General features: G+C 51.7%; 8 protein-coding genes and 2 non-coding genes across 10 annotated transcripts; 4 read left to right on the plus strand and 6 right to left on the minus strand.

Moving 5' to 3' along the window:
- Positions 1-994: 994 nt before the first annotated feature.
- On the plus strand, positions 995-1,483 carry P153DRAFT_292808 (uncharacterized protein; the record flags this gene model as incomplete). The annotated part of the gene is made up of 4 exons (XM_033663856.1): positions 995-1,035; positions 1,090-1,147; positions 1,260-1,352; positions 1,406-1,483. The coding sequence occupies 4 exons, from the start codon at positions 995-997 to the stop codon at positions 1,481-1,483; spliced, it is 270 nt and encodes an 89-aa protein (XP_033523055.1).
- A 184-nt stretch (positions 1,484-1,667) lies between these two features.
- On the minus strand, positions 1,668-3,621 carry P153DRAFT_318770 (histone acetyltransferase ELP3). Its single transcript, XM_033665066.1, has 2 exons — positions 3,265-3,621; positions 1,668-3,214 (listed from the first exon to the last, which is right to left on the minus strand). Exons 1-2 carry the CDS (start codon positions 3,566-3,568, stop codon positions 1,788-1,790), a joined length of 1,731 nt encoding a protein of 576 aa, XP_033523056.1. The 5' UTR covers positions 3,569-3,621; the 3' UTR covers positions 1,668-1,787.
- An 843-nt stretch (positions 3,622-4,464) lies between these two features.
- P153DRAFT_t79 lies at positions 4,465-4,538 on the minus strand. The gene has a single exon. It is a non-coding gene; the product is annotated as a tRNA-Ile (tRNA).
- A 285-nt stretch (positions 4,539-4,823) lies between these two features.
- P153DRAFT_293685 (ORC2-domain-containing protein) lies at positions 4,824-6,563 on the minus strand (the record flags this gene model as incomplete). Its single annotated transcript, XM_033663907.1, has 1 exon — positions 4,824-6,563. One exon carries the CDS (start codon positions 6,561-6,563, stop codon positions 4,824-4,826), a length of 1,740 nt encoding a protein of 579 aa, XP_033523057.1.
- Positions 6,564-7,421: 858 nt separating this feature from the next.
- On the plus strand, positions 7,422-8,420 carry P153DRAFT_367763 (DUF1649-domain-containing protein). Its single transcript, XM_033668353.1, has 3 exons — positions 7,422-7,561; positions 7,687-7,992; positions 8,043-8,420. The coding sequence occupies exons 1-3, from the start codon at positions 7,486-7,488 to the stop codon at positions 8,240-8,242; spliced, it is 582 nt and encodes a 193-aa protein (XP_033523058.1). The 5' UTR covers positions 7,422-7,485; the 3' UTR covers positions 8,243-8,420.
- Positions 8,421-8,521: 101 nt separating this feature from the next.
- Positions 8,522-10,388, minus strand: P153DRAFT_432269 (DUF1766-domain-containing protein). The gene has a single exon (XM_033672956.1). The coding sequence runs from the start codon at positions 10,084-10,086 to the stop codon at positions 8,680-8,682; it is 1,407 nt and encodes a 468-aa protein (XP_033523059.1). The 5' UTR covers positions 10,087-10,388; the 3' UTR covers positions 8,522-8,679.
- A 61-nt stretch (positions 10,389-10,449) lies between these two features.
- On the minus strand, positions 10,450-10,520 carry P153DRAFT_t78. The gene has a single exon. It is a non-coding gene; the product is annotated as a tRNA-Gly (tRNA).
- Positions 10,521-11,506: 986 nt separating this feature from the next.
- P153DRAFT_367765 (copper amine oxidase-like protein) lies at positions 11,507-14,246 on the plus strand. Its single transcript, XM_033668354.1, has 5 exons — positions 11,507-12,191; positions 12,241-12,924; positions 12,978-13,237; positions 13,291-13,765; positions 13,841-14,246. Exons 1-5 carry the CDS (start codon positions 11,743-11,745, stop codon positions 14,001-14,003), a joined length of 2,031 nt encoding a protein of 676 aa, XP_033523060.1. The 5' UTR covers positions 11,507-11,742; the 3' UTR covers positions 14,004-14,246.
- Positions 14,083-15,949, minus strand: P153DRAFT_423841 (NAD dependent epimerase/dehydratase family protein). Its single transcript, XM_033672454.1, has 3 exons — positions 15,470-15,949; positions 14,839-15,424; positions 14,083-14,765 (listed from the first exon to the last, which is right to left on the minus strand). The coding sequence occupies exons 1-3, from the start codon at positions 15,484-15,486 to the stop codon at positions 14,319-14,321; spliced, it is 1,050 nt and encodes a 349-aa protein (XP_033523061.1). The 5' UTR covers positions 15,487-15,949; the 3' UTR covers positions 14,083-14,318.
- P153DRAFT_367767 (vacuolar protein sorting-associated protein 45) lies at positions 15,871-18,190 on the plus strand. The gene is made up of 4 exons (XM_033668355.1): positions 15,871-16,245; positions 16,301-16,365; positions 16,416-16,546; positions 16,599-18,190. The coding sequence occupies exons 1-4, from the start codon at positions 16,129-16,131 to the stop codon at positions 18,065-18,067; spliced, it is 1,782 nt and encodes a 593-aa protein (XP_033523062.1). The 5' UTR covers positions 15,871-16,128; the 3' UTR covers positions 18,068-18,190.
- Positions 18,191-18,241: the final 51 nt, after the last annotated feature.

The following is an 18,241-nucleotide window of genomic DNA, read 5'->3' on the forward strand; positions in this document are numbered from 1 at the left end:
GGTTAGTAAAGAGTTTGAGGATTTGGAAAGTCATCTCGATTATCCATCTGCCGAGCTCAAGAAATAGGTTCTCGCCTCACATGCTCCTTTGCATACACATCGTGTTGTACTTGGCCAGCGTCCTCGATATCAATCCCAACAAGGGTTTGATCTCTTATGTCTTTACTAACGCCAGGCGCAAATACCGGCCTTCAACCTTTAGATCACGCTGCATGCCCATCAAGATTTTAGCTTCAGTGCAAACTGTCGTGACACTCATAGGAGGTATTTCTCGATAGGAAGGTCAACGTCGTAGACTAGATATCTGTCTAGATCACAAAACAGCGAATCGTTTCGAAGTGTACCCGTAGATACATCGGCATGATATCGTCAGACAAATGAAGCAGGCGACAGAGCGTCTGATGTAGCGCAGGTGTTTTGAACGAGTGTTTCTAGCTTCGAGGCTTACTTGCAATGAAAATATACGTCGAGTCGAGGAATTCACTGCTTCTGAGTGTGAAGATCATAGGACTATGATTATTGACTGTAGTAGATATTTGTGTGTCTGATGAACGAAGATTCAATCAAAGTTTAGTTATCGGCGCTTGTATTGGTAAGAAGTCGTCGTATACAAGGACGGAATTACCGCCTTGTGGGCATCGAAAGCAAAAACTGTTTCGGCGAACAGCCTACTCCGGCTAATGGTATCAGGTATGGTAAGCAATAAAAATCGACATTGTTGATTGATGTGCGCATGTTGTACTTGACGCTTGTGTCGATCTAGGTAGATGCACGAGCCATGATCTCGCCAAGAGATGACGAAGACGGCAGGCATCGCATTCAAGCACCTCACAGCTACACGACCTGCAAACCTATCGCGAACCCGTCTATCGATCTACGACACACCCGCGACACGCAATCTTCGTCGACCGTTTTCCGATCATCGCAAAGCTCGCGCTCAAAGCGTCGCCACAGAGCTGCCCGCCCCCCTCGAAGCTACGACCGAGTCGCCATCATGGTGAAGCCACTTGTTTCCGCCATGAATGCATGGACATGGTATGAGGACACTGAGAGGAGTCGCGAGGACGGCTTCAGCTGACGGAGATATAGCATCGTCCTATCCGTGTTCGCCATCGTTATCCTCTCCGTCATCGGATCGCTGTTCAAAGTACGTCTATCCAGCGCTTCCGCGACTGTCTTCACGATTACGCGCCCACGCGCATTTCTTCCGAGGAGAGCAGCGGACGCATCAACGCGCACAAATACTAACGCGACAACAGACAAGCAGCAACACGATGATGGGCACGGATCAAGACCCTGAGGATGGAGCCGGTGTTGCAGGAGCAGTCTTTGGAGCTGTTGCCATATACTTGGTACGTAGAAATCTGCGCAGATGGTCCGTGGGCACTTTCTAACGGCATTTCAGGGCTTCTTTGTCTTTTGCGGATTCCAGGCCTTCCTTCATATCCGCGAGAGCCGCCGTGGCGCGATAAGCCTGTCATAGTTACAGACATCATAGAAGGCACATTTGTAGCATACTACGACACTGTAAAATTTATCGGACGGGGTGTACAGAGTGGCGGGGCGCATGTTCCGGCTTGTTGGTTGGTCATTCGTCGTGGGAGAGGGGCTCTAGAGCTCGACACATAGCATATGGCGTTTAATGGGTACGACTGAATACTTTCTGAGGTTTGCAAATATATGTTAGTATTGATTGTATTTTATCGAATTATCATGCCTGTTCGAGTGTGCAATGATGCCCGTTTCCGTGTCTGAACGCCATCGAGGCTTGATCATTCGAAGCATGTCTACCACTCCCTCTCCCAAACAGGCTCAAGCGTCTTGCTCATATACGGCCCGTCAAGCCAGTAGCCCAGCTTCGCATAGTAACTCCTCACGCCAACGCCAGAAATGACGCTGATCTTGCTACTTCCGTGCTCTTCCCTTGCGATCCGCTCCGCCTCCTCCATCAACAACGTACCAAAACCCTGGTGCTGGAACTTCTTTGGGTCTCTGGCATGCACTGGCACCGCCGAGCCATAGACATGCAGCTCGCGCACCAGCGAAGTAGGTTGTCCCGTAAGCTCCGGCCTGAACGTGTGTTCCTTCGAACACTGGCGCAGACGTAGAAGCGCGATCAAGATATCCTGCTTTGGATCCTCATACGCAAGGAATGTTTCCCATCCTCCGTTGGCCGTGTAGTCGCGGCGCACAAGTTCAACCTGGTCTGGTCGGATCTTGTGCTTCACTTCGTTGATGCCGACTTCTCGAGTTCGCACATCGCGACATGTCGTGCCGAAGTCTTTCATTCGCGCAAGAGCCAGTTCTCGTAGGTTGCCGTTCTCAACACCCGATGTGACCAGCGGCATGGGGATATCGCGCTGCACACGGTAGATTCGTGTCCATGGCGGTACCAGGGCGAGAATGCGTGCCACGATGTCAATAAGTGCGTTTGGTGTGTAGTTCTTGTAGCGGCCTGTCCGCCAGAGTTCGTAAAGTCCTGTGCCGCGGATGACGAGTGTAGGGTAGATTTTCAGTCCATCAGTGCGGAAGTCGGGGTTCGAGAAGTACTCGACGAACTGGTCAAGGTCGCGCTCCATGCCTACGTTGGGGAGATCGGGCATCATATGCGAGACTACTTTGAAGCCGGCATCTTTGGAAAGACAAAATGTTTTTGCTACAGCGGCAACAGTGTGTCCGCGGTTAGTGTCGCGTGCTACGTCTTCGTAGAGGGACTGGACTCCAATCTCGAGACGTGTACAGCCGTATCGCAGCATAGACGATAGATGCTGGTCCAGGCAGTAGTCCGGTCGTGTCTCAATGGTGATGCCAACGCACTTGATATTACTCATCTCACCCGCGGCAACAGCTTCGTCGACATCTTTCGTTTGATACCCAGAGAGCGCGTTGTGTAGCTGCGAAATGAACTCATCCCGATATGATTCTGGCAATGACATAAATGTGCCGCCCATGATGATGTACTCAACCTTGTCGACACTGTGGCCAAGTGACTTGATCTGATCGACTCGTCCTCGGGCTTGCTCATACGGATCATATCGCGCTCGGATGGCGCGCATAGATGTTGGTTCATAACCTGTGTAAGACTGAGTTGAGTACTCAAAATCCGAGTCTGGTCCTCCTGGGCAGTAGACGCAAATGTTGCCTGTGTAAGAGATATGTGGGCAGCGATGTGGCTTGCACATAACAGCTACTACTGCAATGCCTGATGATGTACCTGGATACTAGATTAGCAAGTACTCTACTGTTTAGGTTTGAGTAACATACGGATTGGCTTCGCAATCAGCTTTGGCAAGATGTATTTTTTGTAATGCTCTGGCACTGCCGCAATGATCGCTGTAAGAGGCGGTTGACTCCTCAAGTAATGCTTCTTTGCTATCTGACTTCTCAAGTGATTCAAGTTCAAGTCCTTTTTCGGCTTGGAGCCGTCAACCTGCGCTTCATAGTCCTGGATGAGTGCAGAGGCAATATCTGCGCAAGCGCGCATGTTGCGCTCGTTCTCGGGAGGAAGCTTGACATTTTTGGGCAGTCGTCTCTTGTACGGGGTCTCTGTTAGGGTCATAGTAGCCATGGTTGCTGATGAACTGGTGATTTTGTGGATTTGATATTCAGAGATGGCGAATCTGAAGGTTGGAGTGGAGTCACGAGTGGGGGATTTTCAGATGGTGTTTGATTGGTCCATAAATTTAGTCTCCTCGCTTCCAGTGAACTTCGTCGTTACGTCAAATCGACATGCCGTGTGCTCACGTTTATTGAACTGTGTTGCAAATACTTCAGTTTTAGCTGAAGTCACAAAATCCTAGAGGGTGCCGGTGTAAGGCTAATATGCTTGGACGAGCCTCTAGTTGCAAGCTGTCACATCGATTGTATATACTATACCCTGTTCTATCACTTCATATTAGTAGTTAACGCACTCACTGTTTATCAACTAAGAGAGCGTGAGGGTTTCATGGCTATGTAGTCTCTCTTCTCATCTCACGCCTTAACGCGATCCAGCCAACAATGTACCGTGTTTCTTCTGCATTGGTGAAGTCTCTTGCTCATAACACGATGTGGGTATCCTCGTTCTTGACTACGATGTGTAAGACCACAAGAGCCTCATATCACTTCATCGCCGGCGATGACACCAGCTCGGCGAAACCGCACACATTGTAGCGACTTTGAGTTTGCAACACCTACCAGTCTACCACGACCATCACCAGTAAGCCCGGTGACAATAAGAAGAATCGTATTACGTGCATAGGACAATGGAAGCTCTAAGGGACTATCGAACTCGATCACTTGACATCATCCCACCCGTCTCCTTGAGGAGAAGCACACATTCCCATCCATGTCCAAAAAATGACACCATCGACAGAGTATACCATCGTAAGCTGTGCTCGAACGTGATCCGCCACAACATCAATGATCAACTTCTACCAACCCTTGACACACCAAAGCAGATCGGCAACGACGGCAACAAAAAGATGGTCACTACGAGGGTCGAACTCGCGACCTTGGCGTTATTAGCACCACGCTCTAACCAACTGAGCTAAGCGACCGTGTTATCTTATGGTTGATTGATGGAGAAAATGGCGACGGCAAAGTATATATTCCGCAGCCATGCGTATTTGCCGTGGGACTGAGCGGTGGGCTTATATTTTCCAAGTGCAGACGATGGACAATACCCCAGACTGTTGTCGAAGTTGTGACTCATCATGTTGTGGATACTCGAAATTTTTCGATCCGTCCAATGTTGCCGATATGTTGCCGGGGGACCATGTCAAGAGAGGTCAAGAGAAGATTATCAATAGAAGAACCGCATTGATATACCGGTATATGCCAGCTCAGAATGCATCGCTGGCCAGATCTTCTGCCAACCCTTCCAGTTCTTCCAGTCTGAAGGGCACCCAAAGCCTCTCGGTACCCATAGCATCCTTCCGACTCTCCACCATCTGATGGTCGTGGAACTCTTTGAGCAACGTCCTGAAGCCAACCTCGCTAGAGCAGACAAACTCTTCCACAGCCTTGTGATACAACACCCTGTACTCGACTCCTTGGTTAGACTCTGAGACATTGTTTTTGGTATGTGCGACTTTCTTGTTTTTGGGAGTGGCGGTAACCTCATCTTCATCCTCGAGCCCGCCCTCCATGAGGAGTAGAGCCAGCTGCTCGACAACCAGAATGCGGAAGAGTGACCGCGCGTTCTCAGGCAGAGAGCGCAGGACAAAGCCTACACCATCTCTGCCGCCCACGCGTCGGCCGCTTCGTCCAAGTAGCTCGTTCACACTCTCCACGATGTCTATTTCGGCGTCGTAGGGGGCGAAGGTCGTTGCGTCGTGGAATAGAAACTTGTACTGCGTTTTCAGACCGACGTCCCACAGCAAAGAGAAATTGGGGGTGTCTGCTGTGCAGGTGAGGTTGATGGATGGATGCGCTGCAAGGCGAGCGAGCATAGATGGTGTGGTGGACTTGCGGAGATGCGGCGAGTCGATGGAGTTCAGAATGACAGGAACTGGATGCGCGGGTGGGTTGCTCGTGAGGTGCTCGAGAAGAAATTCGAGTAGTGAGGACGGCTGATTGGGCATCTTGGTGTTCGCAGGCACAACGGTTGACGCTATTGTAGTCAGAACATCCTTTATTGTGATTCCAGCGGTGTATCCATTGACGACGACAATCCTTGGTGTTTTCTTCGTTCCTTTGTACGGGGTGCGTTCTGACATTTGACGATATAGATGTGCTGTGAATCGTTCTGTGATGGTGCGCTTCGAGCCATATCCGTACAGACAGATGTTGAAGCCCTCGTCGAGCTCAAACATCCACTGGTCGTACGCACGACTGTGCAGCTCCAACAAAAGATCCGTCTCCACCTCGTGACGATCCTGGTACGATTGCATGACCTGAAAGTACTCATCGTGGTTGAGCAGACTTTGCGCGGAGAGGGTATTGTTCGATGTTTTGGCGCCACCAGGGCGATTCTGCCAGAAGTACTCTTCATGCGGAGGCAGCTCTTGTGGTGGAGTAGGGGAGCGTTGCTTTCGTGGCCGTCCCACATTTCCTGAGCCTTTGGGACGGCCTCTCCCTCGCTTTGAGGGCGTCTCTGGCACCGGCACCTCGTCTTGTATTACTTGCTCTGCACCCCCGTCCTCCTCCTCGTCCTCCAGAGCCAGAATGTGCTCCGCCAGGGTCTCTTCTTCGTCCAAAGCCTCCTCGTCACTGTCGACACCATTGAGGGTTCGCTCCAGCATCTGTCTGTTGCTCTTTCGTCGCGCGCTGCGGTCTGCATTGCGAACGATGGTCGGGGTGCCGTAGGATGTGTCGTCCCTGTCAGGTTTGGTCGGCGTCTCGAAGACGAGTTTACGCGTCGATTTGGGAGTTCCGCCATTGACAGCAATTGCAAAGCCTGTCTTTTTCAGGATGGACTTGGGCGTGCCAATGTCTGCAAGCTGGGCCCTGGCTCGCTTTGAGGGCGTCTGCACCTCGATGGTGTCCTGCTCCTCGTCGACATGGTCTGCAGTTTGGGCGCGTAGTTTTCGCGGTGTTTCCCCTGCATCGTCGTCGTCCCGTCTGCGCTTTGTGCCGACCATGTTGTGCAGAGGTGGGTTGGTGTGGGTGAGACGCGTCTCGTCGCGTTCAGGGGACTTGGCGCGGCTCAAAGGCTTGTCCGAGCATACTAATTTGGGCTTCATCCTTGCAGCACATCATTTGCAATGTACAACCAGGTTACGCGCAAAACAATAGGCATGACCCTGTTGATACATGTCGAGCACATCTTGGCAGCTATCTCTACGCCTGGATGGTGACGAGACAATATTCAATCACTTCTGCAGACAACAGCTCTGCGAGAACACGCCAGCAGTGCTGCCACTCCTAGACATGGCAGAGGAGTTTCTAGCATGCAAGGTAACCATTTCTCCGACTAGACTTGCCAGAATGTGTGAATCTTGCTAGAATGCGTGAATGCGTGAATTGAAAGGTCTCCGCGCATGATCAAGGCTGTGCACGGGCCGTCTGTAAGCGGATGACGGTCGCACGTGCAGCTTTTCCACGGCTGTTTGTCAGAAGGTGATGGACTCGACACGCGGATGATGGTGTGGTCAGCGTCACAAGCAAGACTGTCTCAGAGCGGGCGTGCCACGGAGCGGCTGATGGTCGCAAATAGACGCAGGGTTGAATCACGACCGCTGTGGTTGGCCAGAGTGGTGCATTATGATCTCACTGCAGGTGCATGCCCGGCCCTGGTCAATTTCTCGCGGCGTCGGGCCTTTGTCTTTCAAGCCAGCCCCGCCACAGCCAGCGTCCGCAAATCCCGCAATCTTCAACACTCTGCACCACCGCCTCTCTCGCACGCTTGGCCTCGACACCGCAATCAGAGGACCGCCTACTCCCGCCTGAATCCCACCAGCTTGCTGCGACACGGCCACACCAAGACGCCGCGCGGCGCATTGCGGGGGTTCCCGACACTTATCCTGCGACACCCGGACCGCGACTGCGCCTGCGACTGCCACCATGGAGCAACGCCGCCGGCCAGAGTACAACCTCGAGATCTTTGCGGACCCGGCCTGTGTCAAGGACGTCGTCAAGGGTCAGTTGTCCTTACTCCCGGACTGCACTCACGCAGCTGCACCGCCGTCCCCCCACTATCCGCTGTTCCCCTGCCCGGACCTCTCCGCGAGCCTCTCGACGAAGCATGGCTGATGCTGTATATAGCGATACTGCACACGATATTCTTCCACCGCTACTTCACCTCCATCTCCCCCCTCACCCGTGACCTGCTCGACCTCACCCTCCCCGCCATCGACGATGTAGACTTGGAGACGCTCATCGACCAGCGGACACTGGCCCTGGTACGCGCAATAGACAGCGGCCACCAGCAGAAGCGCGGCCAGCTGTCCATCCAGTTCTTCGAGAAGCGACGGAGGAAGACGTACTTTTCTTTTGGCAAGGCAGACGAGGATGTTTGCTGGGAGCAGTGGACACTGGACGTCACCATTGCGACGCCACGGACCGAGACTGGTGCGTACATGGAGTACTGTGTTGTGACATGCAGCTGACTGAGCAACCAGACGTCCCGAAAATCCGTCGCGCCATGACCAAGTCTCTCGAGAAGGCGGCACACAAGATCATTTCGATTGTTAACCGCGAGAAAGACCACATCCCGCCCATCACCACCACCGACTCGAACCCGTTTCCCTACCAGATTGTCGTCAATCCGAAAGCCGTACACGAGAACGATATATGGCGGCCGCGCATGGGTCTCTTCTGAGCCACATAGCAAGGGTGGGCAGACGACATTGTATATACACCCGCCAACCCGTGGTACATAAGAGGAGGTTCAACACCGCCTGGATTTAATGACTCAGAAGAGCTGGAAAAGTTCCGGAGTTGGACTGGATCGCTGGCACTATGGCGTCAGGAAACACTTTCTCACTTGCTTGCCTCGAGTCCCCTTTCCCACCACACACCATTGTACAGTGCCCGCCTTGTCGGGCAAAAAGCATTTCCAGACGACATCATGAACGTGAAGCAGCAATGAGGCATGTTCATTCGTCTGCCTTTTTTTTATTGATGAGCTGCGAGAGCTACATTAAGATACCCCCTTCCCCAATGCTGTTCTGTTTACATCGAGCATACATGCCTTGTTCAGTGACATTGTCTATAGAATTAAATACTATCAAACACAAACTGCAACTTTCCCCGTCGTCATTCAACGCTCTTCTCGTCCCACTCGACCCACCGCCTGACCACCTCATCCACCTTCTTCACGCCCTCCTTCGTAGCCTCCACCTCGAACCACTCCCTGTGCTCCTTCCCACACGCATCACACTTCTTCACTACCCGCTGCGCCGCGAGCTCGAGATGCACCATCCGCTCCACACGGTGCGCGTGCGGAACTTTGCGCACCCCAGAGACATCCGACGTCTGCCGTGAGTTTGGCGAAGCTTGCGGCGAGGGTGCTGATGTTGAAGAAACATACGGGTAGAAGCGCACCAACGACAGACTATATCCGCACTGCTGAGTCCACTCGTTCATTCTCCGGTGAACGTTGTTCGCGCGGCCAATCTTCAAAAGGATCGTCTCTTTGCTGGTCGCCCCGTCTGCATCTGCTGCGGATCTTTGGCGCGTCGCATCAGGGCGCGCACGCTGTGGGTTCTTCACAGAGTACTGGCGTAGTACGTCGCTTGTTCGCCGGCCTGCGTCGGGTCGTGAGGGCGGAGTGAGGAGAGTGGACGCGGTGGATGACGGCGCGGGACCGACGGCGTCGGGCGTGAGCCAGAAAATGTAGATGTAGCCTTCTTCGTCATGTGGGGAGATTGGTTTCGAGGCCTGGGCGAGCAATGTAGACGCCAGCTGCGGTGGAAGCGTGGATGGTATGTACCTCGCCATACCGGTAGGCTCGTTGACAGATGGTTGGACAGATGTTTCTTGCGCGTCATTCCTCGCGGGCGAAGAAGTCGAGGGACGCGAGTTTCGTCTTCGAGGAGGGGTTTGCTGCATGGGGATCTCGCTCGTCCTTTTCTTATGATGAGCGGCTTGCACAGGCTCATCCTCATCCTCATCCGCGGCACCACAACACAACGACGCCCAGAAACTCTGCTTCTTTCTCCGTGGTGCAGGCTTAGCCGGTCGATCTCTTCGCTTCTTCTCCGCCATCAAGTCGCTAGGCACAGACATCAACGGGCCTTGAACCTGGTCCCAAGTCGGCGGTCGATGGATTCTCCCGTGCTCTTTTCTCCGGCCCTTGCCCTGCTTCTGCTCGTTTACCTCCTCTTCATCATGAACATCTAACACACCAAGTCTTTGGATCAGCGTATCAATACTGCTCCTTTCCTTTAGGGGATACAGCTGCGTATCCGGACCCTGTGCAGCCAATTTCTCCGCTTGATCTTTGTGCTGCCAGCAAAAGTACGCAGCGGCACCGATGTCCTCCTCATCGCTGTCATTTGCTACAGAAGCTACTGCGATCACACCATTGTCCTGGGACGGCTTCGCGTCAATGGGACGTCTACAAGGCCGGCCGGACTTGGTGATGCCTTTGCACGTCGTGGCTGGATTCCGCGAGTCTGAGCGGGGCATGAGAGATTCTGGGGTTCGGCCTTGGAAAGACATTGTGAACGCAGTTGGCTGGAAATGACAGTGGGAAATGAATGGACTGGATGGCAAAACACAAAAGAGCTATGATAGGAAACGCGTTTACAGACTCCCCTGGTGAAGCGGTTTGTGATGACAAAATACAAGACTTCACCTTGTTCAGAATGAATGACAGGAGTGGCGTACAAATACACAATGCCAGCTACCAGGATACAATGGATGGAGCCAAAAACGTGGCGGAGTCGCGTGGCGGGTGCGTGGCAGGCAGGGCGCTGAGCCACATGGATGTTCCCGCCGCCAAGACCCGCGATCCACACAACACCACAGCGAAAAAGTGGTTGACAGCGGCGAGCTCAAGTCTACAACCACAAAAAGATAAAATGCATCGGCCGGGAATCGAACCCGGGGCTAGCCGATGGCAACGGCTAATTTTACCACTAAACCACCGATGCGATAGTGTTGTAACTTGATGGAAGAAAGCATTGATTTACCGCCTATATACATAAAAAATTCGAAATTTTTAGCGCGCTGAAGTGACCAAGTCAGCATAGAATATCGGAATATGTGGTTGAGGCTGATGTCATGATGCAATATATGGCCCTCAATCATACTAAGTACCAACTCGTATTTGCCAAAACACATTGCTAATGACTATGTTCCGGGGCTTCAGCAGTACTCGAGCGTCTGGTCGCGTAGAGCTAATATGTGACTCGCATTTTTGGGCATGTTCGAGGCCTTCCAATTGCCGCGATAACACAGGAAACTCATTATTACGCGCAAGCTTTTTCACGCACTCCACTGAGAGCCCGTCTTTGGTTAAGTGTATATCGGTAGCAAATCACAGTGAGATCTTGCAACACCTCGGCAACTATAATTGAAGTTGGAGTAAGACTTGTCGATTTCAGTTACTGTAGGTATTTGCTAAACTGTTCTGTCTGTAGCATCCGTTTTTGGAGTTTGTTACGTCTTCGGTCTAGAAACAAGCCGCTTGAGTAAAAAGATTTGGTAGCCCTGGTTGATATGCACCCCGTCCACAATCAACATGAACTGCAACGAGATAGCAAAGAAACTCAGCTAACATGATAATATCCCGCGATAAGTCGAAATACCCACAATCAAGCTAACTCATGCAAGTCCCATATCGAACCTGGACTTGAAAGTACTCGCTACAAGTAAAGCATCTTAGCTGTATACTAATAGTTCATACAGCGCATCTGTTTTACACAAACTCTGTATACAGTTGTCAAGCTGCTGCAAGATCCTCTTGCCGCGTGGTTTCTGGTAATCCAAATGACCAAGAAGATATCTACAAGATAAGAAGTACTCAGCAACAACAATCGCGTCGCCGAGGCACGCTTACCGAATGCGGAATGTCCATGCGACCGTTACATCGTGCATCTCCCCGCACCCGATCGCAGACAAACCTCTATTCCTAGAACTTGGAACCTTGCGGCATTTGATCAAGATTAATTTGCTGAAAGGAGAAGGGCATTTGCAAGGCCTGCATCAAGCAGTTACCAAGGAGTTCGTGTTTGGCAGGTCCAGGCTGTTTCTACACCCCACATTGTATTGGGGTTTTCGTGGCCAAGTATCAACTATCTGTATACTAACGCTGAAACCCCCATATAAAATGGGAGCGATTCCCATCTTCTTCGTTTCTTCACTTTCTCTATCATGGCCCCCCATCCGTACAAGATCCTCAATGTCGAGGAGACACGCGTTGCCCGCGATGTCATCCTCTCTCTCCATTCAGATGTTGTCATCGACTTTCGAGAGATATTTCTCCAGGAACCGGCGAAAGAGCTCATGAAGCAGTATCTCGAGCTCGAACATGCCGCACTGCCAGGGCAGTCAGCAGCCTCAAAGAGACCACCCCGGTTAGCCAGAGTCCAGTACGATGTCATTGGCACAGACAAAGTACCAGTGTACAATGAGTCCATCATTGATATCGAACAAAAGAAGAGAGTCAAGCATGAGGTTGTGGGCACGGACCTCGGACATGCTAGTTTGACGTTGTGGGAATTCGAGCACCTGGTTGGAGCGTGTGAAAGGAGTGAGGAATTTCAGGATGCGGTCAAAGAGCTCAACCTACCAGAAGGATTTGAACTGGTCATTGAGCCATGGTCAGTATCTTCAGACTTCTCAAAGGTCACCTTGTGTTGACCATGTTAGGCCATACGGTGGGATGGATGCCGACGCGGACAATCAAAGATACTTCCAGGGATTATGCATGGCTCAAGATACCAGGAACAAGAACCCTGACTCTAACTTTTATGGTTATCCGATTCCCCTGATTCCTGTTATGGACTCCCACACACGAGAGATCGTTCGTGTCGACCGCCTAGCAACAGGTGGGAAAGGGGATAGTCTCACAGGAAAGACGCATTCTGAGAAGATTCTCGACCACTGCCTAAGTGCCGAGTATGTTCCTGAATTGCTCGAGGGCGGTGTCCGAAAGGACGTGAAGCCTATCAACATCACACAGCCAGAAGGCCCCTCGTTCACTGTCACTGATGAATCGCTGGTCGAGTGGCAGAAGTGGAGCTTCCGCGTTTCATTCAACCCACGTGAGGGTGCTGTTCTGCACGACATCCACTACGATGGGAGGAGTATTCTCTACCGCATGAGCATCAGTGAGATGACGGTGCCATATGCTGACGCCCGGGCGCCTTTCCACCGCAAGCAAGCTTTCGACTTCGGCGACGGAGGTGCAGGGAACTGCGCCAACAACCTATCCCTCGGCTGTGATTGCCTTGGTGTGATCAAGTACTTTGACGCTGTCATTGTCGGCTCCGACGGCCTTCCAAAAGTGCATCCCAATGTTATCTGCTTACATGAGCAGGATAACGGTATTGGGTAAGTACCCGGCAGACAATAGCATGTATATGCACACTGACTTCTTCAAAAAGATGGAAACACACCAATTGGAGGACAGGACGTGCAGTTGTCACCCGCATGCGAGAGTTGGTCGTCCAGTTCATCATCACACTCGCGAATTACGAATACGTCTTCGCCTACAAGCTGGACACTGCAGGCGGCATTACACTTGAGGTAAGAGCAACGGGCATCGTTTCTGTTGTGAACATCGACCCCGGCAAGACATCAGACTACGGAAACGTCGTCTCGGGCGGCGTCCTGGCACAAAACCACCAACACATCTTCGCAGCGCGTAAGTTACACATCTCCCCCATACCTCCGCCACTTCGTAACCCCATATAACAGGCATCGACCCCGCGATCGACGGCCACAATAACACTGTCGTCTACGAAGAGTCCCACGGCGTACCCATAAATCCCAAAACAAACCCCAACGGCAACTTCTACGAGATCCGCAAAACCGTTGTTGAGCAATCCGCCGGCCTGGACGCCAACCCCACCGATCACCGTGTCTTCAAGATCATCAACCCGGCCAAGAAGAATCCCCATAGCGGAAACCCCGTCGGCTACAAATTCTCACCCCTGCCGACGCAGAAAATGCTCGCTGCGCCCGGCTCCCTCCAGGCGCAACGCGCGCTGTTCACTAACCACCACGTTTGGGTGACAAAGTACCAGGATGACGAGCTGTATGCTGCTGGGCGGTATACGTTGCAGAGTAAGGTGGAGAAGGGCGGTGTGCATGATATGGTTGCGCGGAAAGATGATGTTATCGACGAAGATCTCGTTGTGTGGAATGTCTTTGGCTTGACGCATAACCCGAGGTGAGTTCTCCCCGTAATATCCTATCAGAGATGGTTAGCTGGTTGAGGTGAAGAGTCGATGCTAATGGTGAACAGAGTCGAGGACTGGCCCGTCATGCCTTGTGAGATCTATCAAGTGCACTTCAAGCCAAGTGATTTCTTTAATCGGAACCCGGCAATTGATATGCCCAGTTCCAAAAATAATGCGTCGGTGCTGGTGGAGAAAGAGAAAGAGAAAGACTGCTGTGGGAAGCTCTAAGAGGGCTGAATGTGATTTAATGTGAGCACTGGTTTGGAAGGGGTATCAGTGGTTAAAATTCTTATGTGATCTATAGCATATCTACTTATTAATTGTATGGGTGGATCGAAGAATATGATGAGTAGTACGTATTTACTTGAGCGTTTTGAACATGGCATGTAGTTGTTCACTATATCATCAGTGGTAGTCACACAGTTGCTGATTTTGGAGCATGCGAGTATATTCGAGGACTGCATTATCCCGCGTGTCAGGATGTATATTCATATTCATATCATACTTCCAGCAAGCCATCGTGTTTTGTCAGCATCTTTCCGTTCAGCAATCACCAGCAGCCTTCGCAGCATGCCCCTTGATAGCACCCAACTCCTTCGCTTCACCCTCCACAATTTCAGGCAACAAGTCAAACACGTTCTTCTGCTTCGGTGTCCACCCAAACAACTTGTTCGCTCGAATAGCCTTGCAACGAGAGTTCATACCCCAGAGGTAGCTTCCCGACAAAGTCAGCTTGTCTGCTTCCGAGGGGCTCACTTGGTCAATTTCAGCCGTGACGATGAGCTTCTTCTCGTGAGCAATCTTTGAGATGGCGCGTGCTACATCACCCCAAACGAGATCTCCGCCTTCCGCAAAGTAGTAGCCCTTGGAGTTCCAGGTCGCTTTGCCGCCCGAGGGCGATAAAGCGGCTGTGACGAGGGCGAGGTAGATATTGCTGAGATCTTGGACATGAACTTGTGTCCATGTGTTGTTGCCCTCCTCGACAGCAAACTAGATACGGCGATTCAGTCAGTATGTCTGGTATCGCCTGAGATTTCAGTCTAAGGGGCCAGAGAGTACTTACACCTTTGCCACGATGTATGGTCGCGCGAGCCATGCGATAGACCTGAACACTCTTCTTATTATCACATCCGCGTCCGGACCCATATATGCACGGGGGGCAAACAATGGCCGAGAAGACATTGCTTGAGCTTCCACTGGCTCCTAGGATGATCTTGTCGACATCGCGATGTACTGCTGTGTCAGGCAGAGACACCACTTCATCAATACCGTCCCAGTCATCGAACACCTTCTCGTTCTTGACGCCGTACGTTTTGCGCTCAAAGTCGGCAAAGGACAGTATGCCAGTACCAGAGGTGTGAATGAGGTAGCTCGGAGTCTGTCTCTGAGCGAGACCAGCGACCAGAGCCTTGGCAGCGCCTACATGATCGGCGTCTGCGCAGTGGAGTACGATGTCTGCCTGGGCAGCTTCTTTGGTGAGCAGTTCAGAGCTATCCAGGTCGCCATATGCAAGACGGATCTTGGCGAACTGAGCAGCAACTTTGCCACCCTTGTCGCTGTTGCGGACAAGCGCAGTGATTTCAAGGTCTGGATAGGCGTTTGCTACAACGTAGAGGGCGTCGCCTCCAATGTAACCAGTTGCACCAGTTCTGTGATGTGTTAGGCATATCTTTGGAGGTAAAGAGGCACCCTACATGAAGAGCTTCGTCATCGTGAGCTTCTTGTTGACCAAAGATGGATGGTATCAGTAAGAGAGATGGTCTTTCACTGTGTCGTTTGAAAACTTGAGTGTAGAGTTCTTGGAGCACGATATGGAGTGTTAGGAGTGTCATATAGCTGTACTCACCTGAGCTGCCTAAGCTAGCAGATACCTGACCTACGTCACAACGATGACATATGCTGCAGTCATTGCAAGGCAGAAGACCATATTTGGAGACCTGGAGAATGTTGGGAAATGATTTGACATGGTTCAAAGTATTTAGTAAAGCGAATGTACGGCTGTTATAGGCAGCAGAAATCGACTAGATCCATCACCTCTCAGGTCTATTGTCATATTGGTAGTTTGTGTCCTCATATCGTTAACACAGCCTGAAGAGTATGACTTCTTTGTTTTATTCGAAGGTGCAGACCTCGAGTCTCGACATCCTTCACAACAGCGGGTTTTCTGAGATAAAGGACGCAGAGGTTCAGAGATGAGTGTTGCCAAGTCAATGCGGGCGCTAGTTGTCACCTCCGAACGATAGCCACATCCCAGCTCGAGGTGCATCGTCAACACCGACATGTGGTCGCAGGCAACATAAGAGTCACCAGAAAAACAAACACACCACGTTCAATCGCACTAAACCACGTCACCATGGACATCGTACAGGCGGTCTCTGGCTACATCACCAAGATGGTGACTGCTGGAGACAGCGCGGCCACAGGCACCTCCGCGGCCAAGATGAAGATACTCTTGCTCGATAATGAGACTGTGGGTTTGTCTTCTCCGTCGAAAGTGTGATAGATCCCATCCTCATACCTCGCAGGTTTCGATCGTGTCCTCTGCGACGACGCAATCCGCCCTCCTCACCCATGAAGTCTACCTCACCGAGTACCCAACTCTCCCCGCCGCGTCGAAGACAAATGGCTGACCCAAGCCAGTCGCCTGGATAACCAGAAGCGAGAGAAGATGCGCCATCTCCGTTGTCTATGCTTTGTGCGGCCTTCGCCCGAGTCTATCCAGAGTTTGATCGAGGAGCTGCGCGAGCCCAAGTACGGCGAATACAACATTTGTGCGGAACATGCTAGGCACCGGGTAACAGCATGGGTGCTGACTTGAGGCAGACTTCAGTAACATCATCAAGAAATCCTCGCTGGAGCGACTCGCAGAAGCCGACGACCATGAGGTGGTTCGCGCTGTGCAGGAGTACTTTGCCGACTTCTTTGTTATTAATCCCGATCTCATGTCTCTCAATCTTGGTTTCCCAAATCACAGGATATGGAGCACCAGTCCAGACGCATGGAATCAAGACGCGCTGCAGAGATCAACCGAGGCGGTCATGGCATTGCTGCTCGCGCTCAAGAAGAAACCTTTGATTCGGTATCAGAAGAACAGTCTCCTGGTGAAGAAGTTGGCAACAGAAGTGCGCTATCACATGACCCAAGAGGATCAACTCTTTGATTTTCGCAAGACAGATACTCCGCCTATTCTCCTCATCGTGGACCGTAGAGACGACCCAGTTACGCCGCTGCTGACACAATGGACCTACCAGGCCATGGTTCACGAGCTACTAGGGATCAACAATGGAAGAGTGGACTTGCGCGATGTTCCCGAGATTCGCCCTGAGCTTAAGGAAATTGTTCTGTCACAGGATCAGGATCCTTTTTTCAAAAAGAATATGTACTTGAACTTTGGCGATCTGGGACAAAATGCCAAAGAGTACGTCGAGCAATTTGCATCCAAACAGCAGGGATCACAGAAACTCGACTCGATAGCAGACATGAAGCGCTTTATTGAGGATTTCCCTGAGTTCCGCAAGCTCTCTGGCAACGTCACAAAGCACGTAACTCTTGTCGGTGAGCTCAGTCGGAGGGTGGGAGAGGAAAGCCTCCTGGACATTAGCGAGTTGGAGCAGAGTATGGCATGTACGGACAACCACTCCAACGACGTGAAATCGCTGCAGAAGATAATACAAGATCCACGCATACCCGCCAACAATAAGCTTCGACTCGTTGCCATCTATGCGTTGCGATACGCGAAGAGCTCTTCGAACTCGACTGCTGTGCTACTGGACTTACTCGCTGTCGCGGGCGGTCTGTCGCGACACCGTATCAACCTCATCACAAAGCTTCTGACCTACCACGAGTCTCTGCAAGCTACAACTGCTTCAGGCGGTGTACCAGATCTTTTCCAACCAGGCTCGTTTTTCGGCGGCGCGCGAGATCGATTCAAAGGGCTCAAAGGTGTTGAGAATGTATACACCCAGCACTCGCCTCGTTTGGAGACCACGTTGCAGGACATGATCAAGGGGAGATTGAGCCAGCAACTATATCCATTTGTGGATGGCGGCGGTTCGACAAAGGACAAGCCTCAGGATATCATCGTGTTTATGGTCGGGGGGACGACTTATGAAGAGGCCAAGATGGTCGCGCAAGTCAATGCAAGCTCGCCGGGTATTCGCGTCGTACTAGGTGGGACAACAGTGCATAATAGTACCTCTTTTCTGGAGGAGATGGAAGAAGCCGTTGATTCTTGGCCCGAGCCCGCCTCCACTTCAGCTGCCGTTCGATTGAGGCGAGAGGTGGGGAGATAGCGATGATGCACTTCAGCTGGGTCACGCCAGTGACGTGTTTAACACGGCGTGGTCGTATGGGCGACGTTCGGCATACCCGCAATATCGCGCTGCCCAGGGTTTGGCTTAATCTCTCAATTCAACCATATTTTTTGTTGTCCTGGGGTCCTTTCGCATGGCGTGAAGCAGTTGCAT

This window comes from Dothidotthia symphoricarpi (assembly GCF_010015815.1).
Source record: "Dothidotthia symphoricarpi CBS 119687 unplaced genomic scaffold P153scaffold_12, whole genome shotgun sequence".
In the NCBI taxonomy this organism is placed as follows: domain Eukaryota; kingdom Fungi; phylum Ascomycota; class Dothideomycetes; order Pleosporales; family Dothidotthiaceae; genus Dothidotthia; species Dothidotthia symphoricarpi.